General features: G+C 51.1%; 1 protein-coding gene across 5 annotated transcripts in view; it reads left to right on the top strand.

Moving 5' to 3' along the window:
- The window catches only part of IL34 (interleukin 34), a 74,296-nt gene that overhangs the window by 58,816 nt on the left and 1,548 nt on the right, over positions 1 to 13,932 (top strand). Inside the window, exons 2-7 of one of the 5 annotated variants that reach the window (XM_049863601.1) lie at positions 2,300 to 2,677; positions 4,073 to 4,191; positions 7,472 to 7,605; positions 8,462 to 8,539; positions 8,835 to 8,996; positions 13,540 to 13,669. In XM_049863601.1, coding sequence (XP_049719558.1) covers positions 7,492 to 7,605; positions 8,462 to 8,539; positions 8,835 to 8,996; positions 13,540 to 13,669 — 484 coding nt within the window. In that variant the 5' untranslated portion in view covers positions 2,300 to 2,677; positions 4,073 to 4,191; positions 7,472 to 7,491. Of the gene's footprint in view, positions 1 to 2,299; positions 2,678 to 4,072; positions 4,192 to 7,471; positions 7,606 to 8,461; positions 8,540 to 8,834; positions 8,997 to 13,539; positions 13,670 to 13,932 lie in introns of those variants that run through there. The other 4 variants (XM_049863603.1, XM_049863600.1, XM_049863599.1 and 1 more) reach the window with 4 other exon arrangements.

The raw sequence follows: 13,932 nt of genomic DNA, 5'->3' as shown, positions 1-13,932 counted from the left end.
TTTAGATAAATCTCTTTCTGTCTCTCTCTCTCTATATATACACTCTTCACTGTTTTTGCTTCCCTAGAGAACCTAGCCTAAGACACTCACCAATACTTGTTATTTTCCATTTTTCTTTATTATAGTGGGTGTGAAGTGTGTTTCCCTAGCAACTAATGGTGTTGAACATGTTTTCATGTGCTTATTGGCCATTTGCATATCTTCTTTGGAAAAATGCCTATTCAAGTCCCTTGCCCATTTTTTGATTGGGATAGCAACGTTTCATATCTTGATTATTGTAGTAGTTATGTGACTGAATGCATTTGTCAAAACTCCTAGAATTATATGCTAAAAAGGTAAATTTTACTACGTGTAAATTATACCTCAATAAAAAGGAGCCCTGGTGGTGCCTAGGATAAGTGCTCAACTGCTAACCAGAAGACTGGTAGTTTAAACCTATCTAGCAGCTCCGTGGGAGAAAGACCTAGCGATCTGCTTCTGTGAAGATTACAGCCAAGAAAACCCTATGGGGCAGTTCTACTCTGTCATGTGAGGTCGCTGTGACTCGGAACCAACTCGACAGAATGCAACCACAACAACAAAACCAAGAAAAACAAAATACTAAGTACAACAAAAAGTTAAAGTTAAGTTCGTGTTCCTAGTGAAACTGTAACAGGGAAATCACAGGGAGAGACGGGGGGAGGAGGAGCAGCAGGTGGTGGCTTAGGCTGAGAGCCCTCCTGCCCTGTCCAGATACTGACTGATTCCGGGTTGACTTCACACAGGCAGTAAGTGCAAACACACCTGTGTTCTCTGGGTAAGGCTCTGCTTGCCTGTGCTGGAACCCCTGAGGGTCAGGGCCAGCACTTCTGGTGCATTCTATGGGGGATGCCATGGATACCACAGTGGAGAAGACCCCCAAATCATACCTACTTTCCTTTTATGCCATCTACCTGTGGCCATTTCCCCCAACCAGAAGGAAAGGGGAGAGGGATGGAACAGAGACAAGTCAGAGACTGAATTTCAGAGCTGGCTTTGCTGCTAGCCTACATAACCTCTCTGAGCCGCAGTTTCCCCATCTGTTACATGAGGACAATGGTCTGTATCATGCAGAGTCAAGTGAGGGATAGATGAGATGACTGTGTGTGAGTGCTGAGCCCAGTGCCTGGCTGGTAAAAGCTCCTGGACTCCTGTGGGCATGTGGGTGGTCTCCATCCAGCAGGCCGGGTTTGAATTCCTGCTGCACTTTCTATAAACTGTGTGACCGTGGACAAGTCTCTTACCCTTTCTGGGCCTCGATTTCTCATTGATAAAATGAGATTTTATGGTCCCATAAAATTTTTGTGAGGATTCAACAAACGTAAAGGCCTTAGCCCTGGGCCTAACATATAGTAATGAGAACTCAGAAAGAGCTACCTTCATTATTATCATAGGGTTGCCAGATTTAGCAAGAAAAATACAGGACAAATGGTTAATTTTGAATTGCAGTAAACAAGAAATAGCTTTTCAGTATAAGTATTGCCCATGCACTATTTAGGATATACTTATACTGAAAAACTATTTGTGACATATTTATACTAAAAGTATTTGTTGTTTACCTGAAATTCAAAATTAACTGGGTGTCCCAGTATTTTGTCTGGCAACCCTATTAATAGGGAGAGCAGATTTGGGATAATATGAGGGTAGGACTAAGCCTGAAGGTGGATGGAAGGGTGAGTGGTCCACTTCTGCTTTTTAAACCTGCCCTACAGCCTGAGTCACTGACCTTGTTGTTAGGTACCGTCGAGTCGATTGTGACTCATAGCGACTTTATAAAACAGAGTAGAGCTGCCCCGTAGGGTTTCTTTACAGGAACCCATAATCTTTACGGGAGCATATCACCGGGTCTTTCTCCCATGGAGCTCCTGGGCGGGCCCGAGAACAACTGGCCTTTCAGTTAGCAGCCGAGCTATTAACCATTGCGCCACCAGGGCTCATGTACTTTACCCTTTAAACTCACCTCCTTCGAGAAACTTCCCTTGATTTAACCTGCACAGCTCATTCATTCCTGGATCCTCCTTTTGTTCTGTCCCATCCCGTGTCATCATAACTCACTTCTGGGCTGGTGCTGCCGTCTTGCTGTTCTAAAGTCACCTCTCGCTTGTGAGGCTGTGACCCTGAGTAGCCAGGCTGCCAGGGTGGGCTGGCACCCCTGGCCTTCCCCGTTGGCACCGGGGAGGCTGTGGGTGCCCAGTGCACAGCAGGTTCTCCTCGTGAGCTGAGATGGCTGAGTGGCAGCTCTGTTCTTACATAATCGGTTTCTCTCCTCCTCTCTCCCCAGAGCCAGATTTCTCACACTGAGCAGCTGCAGAGGAGGAATCGCAATCCAGCCCCAGATTCCAAGGGGCCTGCAGGGGACTCTGCTTCTCGGGAGGGAAGACCCCAAGGCCGCTTGTCTCAGACCTGTTCCTGGGCTGTGATGGGACTGGCAGCCGCTGCCCCCTGCCTGCCCTCCTCACTGCCCGGCAGATAAGGGTGGGGTGCTGGCCCAAGAAGCACCTGCCCAGACACTCAGCTCCTCCTCTGTGGCCACCTTTGCTGACCCGAGGCCATGTAGCCCCCACTTGGACCTCTGTGGACCCAGCGTCGGCGACAGCTGCCTCTGCTCTCTGAGGGACCCAACGCACCATCATGCCCCGGGGACATGCTTGGCTGCACTGTGAGTACTGGGTGTCCATGAGGACCAGCCCCAGGAGGCCTTGGCCCAGAGCTGGGCTCTGCCATCACCATGACAACCGGGGCATTCTTGCTGTTGAGAAGTTGAGATGCTTCCCAGCTTAACTGCAGCCTTCCTCTGGGACGCCTGCCCCCTGTGCTGTCTCCAGCTGACCCCAGGGTCCCAGACAGGCATGCTGGGTGGGTGGGTCTTACACTGGGTGGGCACAGCCAACAGGGTGGTCATCTCACCTTCTCAGACTTGTTGGCACTGTACTGTGAGAGCAGAGGTGGGCAGAGAGAGGATTCCCTGTATCCTTGGGTGTGGCCAGCCAGGAAGGGGGCCTTGTGAGAGTGTCAGGGCCCTGGGACATGTGGGAGAGGTGTATCCAGGTCCCCTCTGCCCCCTTCTCCCTACAGTGGAGAAAAATTAAAAGCAGAGAGATAAGTGTTGTTGGTAAAAAGAAAAATACCTTGAAAATGAGAATTTAAAAGAAGGGATCTGGAAGCTTCTCAAGCCTTCTGGGTGAGAGGCCAGATCAAGATCCCCTCAGACTCCAAGATTCAATTTGACTTGAATTCAGCACATTTTTCTGGTGCCTCCCACATGCCCACTGGAAAGTCACTGCCATGACAACAAGGACCTTGTCTGTCTTCTTCCTCTGTTCCCCATACCTGGCCCTGGTGGGGATATGGCAAAGGGTCAGGGCACTCAGAACGGATGGAAGAACCCAGACCCTGTGTTCTGGAGGCCTCAAGGTCCTTAGGGTGGTGGAGGGGGGCGTGGACAGCCCAGGAGAGGCACCACCTGGAACGGTTTCAAAGGTGGGGCAGGGTTCATATGGGTAGACAGACGTAGGGTGGCAAGGACACTGTTCCAGGTAGAGGAAACTGTGGGCAAAGGCCCAGTGGTCGGACAGAGGGAGGCTTGGCTGGAGAGCTGGCTTGGGCCCAGATTGCCAAGGCCTTGAGTGCCAGGGTGAGGAGTATGTACATAATTCCCTAGGTAATAGGGAGCCCTGGAAGGTTCTTGAGCTGGGGTAGGGATGTGATTGGAAGTTACCCTGCTTCTGGAAGATCAAGCCGCTGGTGCTTGTAGGAGTCGCTGTTGCAAAGGTGTGGGCAGGAGGGAACAAGGGTCAGTTCTGGAGGTGGAGGAGAGAATGCAAAGGAATGTAGACGTGAGAAGGCAGGATCTTTGAACTTGTAAAGACTGGGGAGGGGGGCAAGGGAGAGGGAGGAGTTACAGATCAAGGGCAGGGGCCACCAGAGGGGCTGGAAAAGGGCTGGCTTAGGATTGGCCTCTGCTGGGGTAGGGGCAGTGGGTGACCCTCATTTGTGTGTACCACCCCACCCCAGCTAGGAAGGCAGCTCCTTATCTACCTTGATCTTTTTTCAGCCTCCTGTTCTGTCTGTGCGGGTCTCTTACTTCTGGAGAGGAAGAGGGGCAAGACGAGCCCCCTTTCTGGGGTCCGGAGCCTCACTGGCTGTGCGGCCCCCCAGGAGCAGAGTCTGGGGGTGAGGAGTGGCCCTGAGGCTGTGGCCATGCAGCCCACAACTGGTCACTTGTTTGTTGGCCTGTTTCTCTGCCCCCTGCCCTGTCTCCAGCTGACCCCAGGCTCCCAGACAGGCGTGCTGGGTGGATGGGTCTTAGGCTGGGTGGGCACAGCTAACAGGTGGTCATGGGGCTGGGGCAGGTGGCAGCATCTCACCTTCTCAGACTTGTTGGCACTGTAAGTACTGTGAGAGCAGAGGTGGGCAGGGAGAGGATTCCCTGTTTCCTTGAGTGTGGCCAGCCAGGGAGGGGGCCTTGTGAGAGTATCAGGGTCCCAGGACATGTGGGAGAGGTGTACCCAGGTCCCCTCTGCCCCTTCCTCACTATAATGGAGCAAAATTAAAAGCAGAGAGATAAGTGTTGGAGGCAGCGGAAAAGAAGCTTAAAATTAGAAATGGTACTAGGGTTGCTGACTTGGAGAAAGGCTGCCCAGTTTGGGGAAGACTGATCATCCGTGATGGAGGGCTTCTGAGGCAGTGGTGTGCCCACCAGGGCCAGGCTGGGAGGCATCGCTTGCTCTAGGGTACAGCCCCTGGCTACAAGGCGGCACCCCGGAGTCCCCAGGCCAGGGCCACAGACAAGGGCAGCAGGGGTAGCATGTGGCAGTAGAGTGGGCTGCAGTGGGTGCTTTGGGCTGTTCGGTGACTTCCATATGGGAAGGAAGACCCAGGGTGGAGACAGTGATTTTAAAGAAAAGATGGAAATTGGAATTTCTGTGTGAATTCTCTGTGGACCAGATGTGGCTCTTGGAATCATCACTCTAGGTCAGTGGTGCTCAAAGTGTGGTCCCCTGACGAGCAGCACCACCAACTTCACCTAGGAACTTATTAGAAATGCAAATTCTCGGGCCCCAGACCCCAGACCTCCGAATCAGACACCCTGGGGTGGGTGTGGCTATTGGTGCCTCTCCGGGGGTTTTGGATGCATGTCAGTAGATGGTGCTGGAGACATATGTGCGGGCCATGAGGGCAAGGGAGACCCTGGGGAGGGGAGTCTTGGGCAAGGGCTCTAAGGAGGTCAGCAGTGTGAGAGGATGCCCAGGGCATGGGGGCAAAGCATCAGCAAAAGCCCAGAGGCAGGAATAGTCTTGATCTGTAGGGGTACCAAACTCAGAAGGTGTATGACTTGGAGATAAGATACAAGTAACCAGAAGTGGAACGAGAAAACGCAGGTTCTCTCGCATTTATCTGTTCCCTTGTCCCGATACTATGTGGGGCACTGAGGGAAAGAGGGGAACGAAATGGGAGACATGGTCCTGCCTTCCAAGATCTTGCAAACTTGCAACCTTGCAAAAAGCGTGATTGCCAGGATTCCTCGAAGGGGATGGGCTGGCCAGCTGGAATCCATACGGGCACAGGGCTCAAGTAGACCTGGGGATTTGAGTTAGGTGAGGGTGTTCCTGGTGAGGGGCCCAGCAGGAACAAAGGCTGTGGTGGGGAGGACTGAGCAGGGTGTGTTCAGAGAAGGAAGCAGGGGAAGTGACGGTGGACAGGTAGTGTGGCCCAGGCTAGGAGAAGTGCCAGGGAAGTGAATGGGAAAAGTCCAGTCAGTAGTTCCCACTCACAAAGACAGGGGTGGGCCAGGGCGATGACTCAGCCTCCCTGGCTCCTCCTGGGAGCTCCCAACTGTTTTATTCATCTAATTATTTTTTAATTGAGGCAAAATTCACAGAACATAAAATTAACCACTTTAAAGTCTGCAATTCACTGGCATTTAGTACATTCACAATGTTAGCATTATTGTTCTATTTTTGTATAAAAAAAGAATAATTATTGCTTTGGGCTATAGCAATAATAAATATTGATTGTAGCACATAAAAATGTTCTGAAAAATATGAAGAATATAAACATCTCCAGAGATGTAGAGCATTTCTTTCTGCCACATTTTCTATGTGCCCATGTATATATTTAACAGAATTCAAGCCATGTATGCAGATACAGGGTGTTGAAGCATGCTTTAAAAAAAAAAAAAAAACTTTACTAAGCATATCAGAAGTTTATCTCCTTCATATAAGCCTATCATAAACATTCTTTAACAATGTGGTTTTTATTGACCACATTCTTGATTACTGAGCATGTAGGTCATTGACAGGTTTTCCCTATTATGAAATAATGCCTCAGTGTAAGTCTTTGTCCATAAGACTTTTAACTATGTCCGTCTCTTTTTCGTCTTAAGATTTGTTCCTAGAAGTAAGTTTAGTAGGCGAAAGGGTGTAGACATTTTTAAGGCTTAGCGAATCAAAGGGTGTGGACATTACTAAGTCCATTAATAACAAAAATTGCCAAGTTGCTTTGCAGGATGAGAGCACCTGCCCACTTACGCTGCCAGTGTCAAGTATTGTTAAAATGAAATAAAACATTGTCCATGACGTCTGATTTAATTTTACTTCGTGTATCTTTTTTACTAGTGAGGTTGATTTTTTGGATGCGTCTCTTGCCTATTGATATTTTGTTCTTTCTGCCCTTTGTCAACTTAGCCCTTGTCCTGTATTTGTTGCAAATTCTCTCATATTTTTTTGTCTTTCCAATTCCCTTGGGCTCCTTAGAAATCACAAAGGCTGTTTTTGGAGTCACAGCGACTCCCAGTGGTAAAGGCTGGTAATAGTTCAGGATGGGGCAGGGAGAGGGAAACAGCTTGTGTGAGACCCATTCCCTCAGCAACCCAGAATGAGCCAGCTGGAAGGGCTGTTCTGAATCATCTGGAACATTTAACTGAGAGAGATGCTAGTAGTCAGGTAGAGCAGGGAAGAAAATGGCTTGGGTCAATAGAGTCATTTGTAAAGTTGGAACTAGAAGCCATGCCTCCTGAATCCCTGGATGGGAAGTCCAGCTACAGGATTTGAAAACATGTCATTTCCTAGATGCAGGGCTGATGGAGGCTATGCCCACCTCAGGGACAGGAGTCGGGGGGCCAGGCCTGCCCCAGGTACAGGAATTGGGGGCTGTGCTCATCCAGGGGACAGGAGTGGAGGGGCTGTGCTCACTCAGGGAGCAGGAATGGGAGGGGGGACATGCCTGCCTCAGGGACAGGAGTGAGAAGGAGCCTGGGGGACTCTGCTGGACATCTCAGACCCCTGGGAAAGCACTCCTGGTGAGAAGGGCTCCTTGGGGCTCTGTGCCTCCATCACTGCCTCTCCCATGAGTGCTTGTAACCCGAGGAAGTTGTGACTGTTTTGTGTGCTCTGCAGGTGAGGGGCAACGTGCACGGCGTTGCTCACACACTCTTGTTGTCTGTGCTCCACAGATGTCGGCATCCTCCTTGGCATGGCCTTGGGGAACGAGGGCTTGGAGGTGTGGCCATTGACCCAGGGAGAGGAGTGCACCTTCACAGGCTACCTGCGGGACAAGCTGCAGTACAAAAACCGGCTGCAGTACATGGTAATCACCTGAGCTCCAACTGTGTCCCTGTTCCCCAGTCCCAGGGCTCATTTGGCATTGTATCCGGAACACTCAGGTCCCCCTTGGACCTGTGTTAGCCCTGAGCTTATCATGGCCCTTTCTCTGCCTTCAGTACACATACCTGATCTGTACACACGCCCAGTCTGTCTGCACTTAACAAGGCCCTCCCCCATCTCCTACCTGCTCTGACCTTTGATCCCACTTCCACATGGCACTCACTCTGACTCAGGAATGGACTCCAGAATTGATTGGGGAACCCCAGGCACTTATTAGCAGGGGCGGTAAAGGCCTAGAAATTGGAATGTTCAGCTCCCTTTGTAAGGTGGAGAAGCCTGCCTGGCTCTGTAAGTTCTTCTCCCTCTTCCCCGCCCCCCCCCCCCCTTTTTTTAGCCATTTTTAATTGTACATTTCAGTGGTTCCTTAAAAAAAAAGCTTTATTGAGATAGAATTCACATAGTATATAATTCGCCCATTTAAAGTGTACAATACAAGGGCTTTTAGTATATTCACAGGTATGTGCAACCATCACCACAATCAATTTTAAGAACATTTTTACCATCTGCAAAAGAAAATAAGTCTTCCTTGAAGTAATACATTCTTACCACCTGGCCTGAAGCTTCAGCCATAACAAGAACTTGAGTATTTTGTTCCGGCCTTCCGTGTCCCAGAGGAAAGAGCTGTCTTCATCCCCCAGTTGGCAGCCAGCTCTGCCATGGAAGGGCTGCTGGTCCTCAGGGCCTCTCCTCCTGCATCAGAGTTTGTCTGGGAGGTTGGAGGAGCCTGTCTCAGCCATTTCTGCCTCTCACCTCGAGTTTTGTCCTTTCCACCTTCCCAGAAATACAACTTTCCCATCAACTACAGGATCAGTGTGCCTTATGAGGCGGTGCTCCGAGTCGCCAACATCACAAGGCTGGTGAGGATCCCTTCTGGGCTGGGGAGACCCCTGGACATGGGGGCGTCACTGAGGCACATTGGTCTTGGCACATGTCATGTTGCCAAGGGCTCCCCTGCCCCTTGGCCCAGGCCCAGGCCCAGGGTTTCCTGCCGTCCACAGTGGACAGGCCCTTCCAGTGCGTCTGCAGCCCTCAGGTTGGCTCCCTAGGCAGGGACAAGTCCTGGGGCGGGGGGGTGGTGCGGTATCAAAGCAAGTGGGTCAGAGCAGAGAGGCCTGTGCCTGGAGGTTTCCATGATTTCTCCTGTCCCCACAGCAGAGGGCCCAGGTGAGTGAGCAGGAGCTGCGGTACCTGTGGGTCTTGGTGAGTCTCAGTGCCACTGAGTCAGTACAGGATGTGCTGCTCAAGAACCACCCATCCTGGAAGTACCTGGATGAGGTCCAGACGCTGCTGGTCACTATTCAGCAAGGCCTCATGGTGAGCCATGCAGAGGTGTGGGGCAGGCAGGCCTGCGTGCACACGTGTGTGTGTGTGTGTGTGTGTTGGAGAACTGTGGCCAAGGGGTGGTGAGGGAGGAGGTGGACAGATGGAAAGTTCCAGCATGTCCTGAAGGGTGTGGGAAAAGGAGTCCCGGGAAGGAAAAGAAGGCGGATATAACTGGGAGGTGAGCTAGCCTGGAGCAGGAGATACTCATGAGACCTGGTTATGTCTCTCCTTCTGGGGTACTGGGCACGTCACTGAACCTCTTGGACTTTGTCTCTACATCTAAAAAATGGGAGGTTCTGGATACCGGCCTGCTCAGTGGCCTCAGGGATAGAAAACAAGTTGCTGTTGAGTCAGTTCTGACTCATGGCGACCCCACGTGTGTCAGAGTAGAACTGTGCTTCATGGTATTTTCAATGGCTGATTTTTCAAAAGTAGATCACCAGGCCTCTATCCCGAGGTGCCTCTGGGTGGAGTCCAACCTCCACACTTTCAGTTAGTAGCTGGGTGCGTTAAGCAATTGTGCCACCCAGGGACTCTTGCGGGTATGTATCCCCCCAAAACCCCAAGTCGTTTACCCAAAAGTCAGGTGACGGGATTAGTGTATGTCGATACATGCCATGTGTGTGCTGTGGGACCCCTCTCCACCCCCAGCTACCCACCCTCACCAACCCTTTTCAGGACTCTGTACACACTTGTCCTCAGACACCCACCTGCTGCCCCTGCCCAGCCCGATGCTTGGTCTCCTCTGCGAAAGAGGCTCCGTTGCCAGAACCTCAAACACCAACTGCGAGCTCTGCCTGCAAAAGGGCTTAGGGATGAGCAACTGTTTTTGCAGCTGCCTAGAATTTTCCCCTGCCAGAGCAGTGGGAGGGTCTCCAGTTCCTGGCAGAGGTCAACAGACACTATCATTTCCTTGGTGGCTCTTTTGTGCCTGTGGGACAGGCGGGTGATGGAGCTGACCTGGTTTCTACCTCTGTGAGGCTCTCCAGAGCCAGGTTCGGGGGCCTTGGGAAGGAGGACTGTGAGGGCCTTGCCCTACCCACCAGGGCCTGGGACTTGTTGAGACCCTGAAGTCCTCTTTTTTAAAACATTGTCCCTGTGGATATTTTTTATTATTCCTATTTAACCAGCTTTTTTTTTTTTTTTTTTATTAACTTTTATTAAGCTTCAAGTGAACGTTTACAAATCCAATCAGTCTGTCACATATAAGTTTACATACATCTCACTCCCTACTCCCACTTGCTCTCCCCTTCTTGAGTCAGCCCTTTCAGTCTCTCTTTTCGTGACAATTTTGCCGGCTTCTCTCTCTCTCTATCCTCCCATCCCCCCTCCAGACAAGAGTTGCCAACACAATCTCAAGTGTCCGCCTGATATAATTAGCTCACTCTTCATCAGCGTCTCTCTCCCACCCGCTGACCAGTCCCTTTCATGTCTGATGAGTTGTCTTCGGGGATGGTTCCTGTCCTGTGCCAACAGAAGGTCTGGGGACCATGGCTGCCGGGATTCCTCTAGTCTCAGTCAGACCATTAAGTTTGGTCTTTAACCAGCTTTTAAATCTCTCTTCTCCTTAATGATGTGAGTAGTCTATGACCCTCTCCAAATACGCCTAGCTTTTAGAATTGACTTAATTTGTGTTAAAATCGCCTTTCAGACTTCCCTTTTCCTTTCAAAGTCACCCAGTGATGCTGTGATTTAATAGAGGGGCTCTGGCCAGGTAGTGGGATCCAGGGTCTGGTTGCAGCCCTGCTTCTAGTTGTGTGACCTTGAACACTTCACATCTGGGCTTCAGACTCATCACTTCTAAAGAGAAGGAGCTGGTTGGGGCCTGAAATTGTACCCAGCTCTAAACCTCTGAATCGATGAGGTCATCCTACCTCCCATCTTCCTGGCTGGGGCAACACTGCTGCCTGGAGCAGAGCACCCGCATTGCTCTTGCTCCACATGTTTTCTGGCTTTCATTGAAATTTCTTCAAAACACAACAAGAAAAAGTCCTGGAGACCCCGGGGGCAGTGCTGGACAGGAGGGTTTGGGGTGAGTGAGTGAGCTGGATTCCTGACTCTGAAGCAAGCCAGCCTCCCTGTTGCCTGGTGGGTGGAGCTGTTTGGCACAGGCTTTTTTTTTGTAACTGTGGTAAATTGTTTATAACAAAATTTGCCATTTTAACCATATTTTAAATGTACAACTCAGACCATTAATGACATTCACTGTGTTGTGCACCCCAGCAGAAACTCTGTAGGCATTAAGCAATAAATCCCATTCCTCCTCCTCCCAGCCCCTAGTCACCTCTAACCTACCTTCTGTCTCTATGCATTTGCCTATTCTATGTATTTCATATAAATGAGATCACACAGTATTTGTCCTTTTGTGTCTGGCTTGTTTCACTCAGCATTACCATGTTTTTAAGGTTCATCCATGTGGTAGCATGTATCAGAGCTTGCATCTACTTCCAAAAAATCACAGCTATTAAAAACCCTATGGAGTACAGTTCTGCTCTGAAACATATGAGGTCACCGTGAGTTGGAACTGACTCTACACGTTTGGTTTTTTTCTTAGGGTTATTCTGTGTTCTTTTTTTGGTGTATGGATATACTACACTTTGTTTATCTATTTATGTGTTGATGGACACTTGGGTTGCTTCTACCTTTTGGCTATTGTGAATACTGCTGCAGTGAACACTGGTGGACAAGAACCTGCTTTCAGTTCTTCGGGTACATATCCAAGAGTGGAATTGCTAGGTCATATGGTAATTCTGGTCCCTGAGTGGCACAAACGGTTGGTGCTAGACTACTAACCTAGACGTTGGTGGTTCAAACCCACCCAGGAACAATGTGGGAGAAAGGCCTGGCAATCTGCTTCCATAAAAATTACAGCCAAGAAAACCCTAAGGAGCAGTTCTGCTCTAACAAACGGGGCTGCCTTGAGTTGGTAACAACTTGCTGAAAGGGATTATGGCTTTTTTTGAACAGTAATTCTATGTTTAACTTTTTGAGGAACTGCCAAACTGTTTTCCTGTCAGAGGCTTTTGGAAGAGGTCTCCAGCCCAGTTGTCCTTGACTTCGAGGATCTGTGGATGGCACTGGGGCCTGGGAGTGCTATGGCTTCTTGTGGGGAGGGGACACATTTACTGAAGAGTTGGGTTCTCTGGGACTGGCCTATGGGAGAGGGGCCACTTTTCCCACCCACCGTCCTCATTCACCAGAGTTAAAGTCGAAGAACGGCTCTGCCTGGCTGGCCACATGACCCCCGGGGCCTCTGGGTCCCTGCTTTACCTAGTTTCTGAGGGGCTGCTCTGCCTGCCCCCACCCTCTAGCCACACCTCATAGGGGAGGGGAGGCTGCCTTAGGGTCTTGTGATCTACCTTCAGGCAGCCCTCTTGCATTTCCTCCTCAGACTCCATTTGGGCCCCAGGGGTGGCCCGGCCTCCCAACTTCAATCTGTTCCCCCAAACCCCAGCCAATCTGTGGATCTTTCTAGTCCAGACATCTTAGCCGATTAGGCCCCAGGCCCCTCCGCAGCCACCCTGCCTCCCAGATGGAGAAGCTCAGGAGAGGCAGAGAGAGGGGAGAAAGAAGGAAAAGGGGCTAAGTCAGGGGACAGGAGGAGGGGTTGGCATTCAAGGAGAAACCTGAGGTACTGCCCACCTGGGGAGAACCGGCCAGGTCAGCTGAGCTGTGGCACTGTGGACCTCAGGCCAGGCAGCAGGGATGGTCGCTCAGGCCCTTGCCATGGGCGGAGGCATGGTTCAGTGTGGGAAAGGTGAGACCTACCAGGAGTGAGAGGAGGGAACAAAGTAGTAGTATAAAACAGGCCCTCAAACCAGTTCAAGGCCTGCAGGTGCTTCCTGGCAGGGTAGGTTAAGGAAGTTGCTTTAAGGCGCCCTCCAGGGTATTTCTCAGCCTTTGCCAGGTTGTTGCCGCTTTCACGGTGGTCCTCCCTGGGTAAACGCCCTCCCTCCCCCCAGCGCAGGCCCCACATTCCCCACAATGCTTTGTACGGTGGCTCTGCCCCACCATATGGGCCAGGAGCTCCTCCTGTTAACTGTGTGAAAAGAAGCTGCCTGAGCTTGGAGTCAGAGCCTGGCCCTGCCTGTAGGACCTGGTGCCTCAGTGCCCTCATGCTAAGATCCTTTCCCCTATTCTTGGGAGTGGACGGAGGGCTTTGCCTCCTGAAGGCCAGTTTCCTCCAGGGTCAGGGAGCTCCTCTTGTGGCTTGTGGCCATGCTTGAGCTAAAACGGAAAAGAGGCCCCCAGCTTCCTCCTGTCCTGGCTCTGGCCCTGCAGTCATATGTCCAAAGATGGAAAAAGAGAAGCCTTTGCATTGTTCTTGGGTGAGTGGCATCTATTAGGACGCTCCTAGGAAACTTGGCACCTATAGGAAGAAGAATGTGAGATATTGGCCGCAGGCCCTGCTCTGCCTCTGTCTATGGGAAATCTTGTCCTTCTTCCATGATTCTCAGCAGCCTCCGTGGTTCTCCTGTGATGTGGCCCTGCCTGTTCCCTGGCTGGTGGGTCCTGACGGTGTCCTTCTTTCCAGGATGTGGAGGCCAGCCCTGAGGTGGAGGCAGTGCTGTCCCTGCTGAGTGCCCCCGGGCTGAAGCTGGTGCGGCCCAAAGCCCTGCTGGACAACTGCTTCCGGGTCATGGACTTGCTGTACTGCTCTTGCTGTAAGGAGCTCTGAGAGGATGGGTGTGTGTGTGGGGGGTGGCGGGGGGGTGCGGGGGCAGGACAGGCATCTGGGTTCAAGCCTGCAGCAGAGCCGGCATCTCCTGGAATTTCCTCTGTTCCCCAGAACTGCAGGTCATTTCTGGAAACTGATACAGCCCTGGGTAGAGGGACTAGCAGTGTGGCTTGGTCTTGTGCGTGGGGGCAGGGCTGTGCGTTCCCAAGGGAAAACACTTGGCTACCCCTGCACTATTTTCTTTTTTTT

The sequence above is a fragment of the Elephas maximus genome, chromosome 21 (assembly GCF_024166365.1).
Source record: "Elephas maximus indicus isolate mEleMax1 chromosome 21, mEleMax1 primary haplotype, whole genome shotgun sequence".
NCBI lineage: Eukaryota > Metazoa > Chordata > Mammalia > Proboscidea > Elephantidae > Elephas > Elephas maximus.
This window is presented reverse-complemented; position numbering and strand designations above follow the sequence as displayed.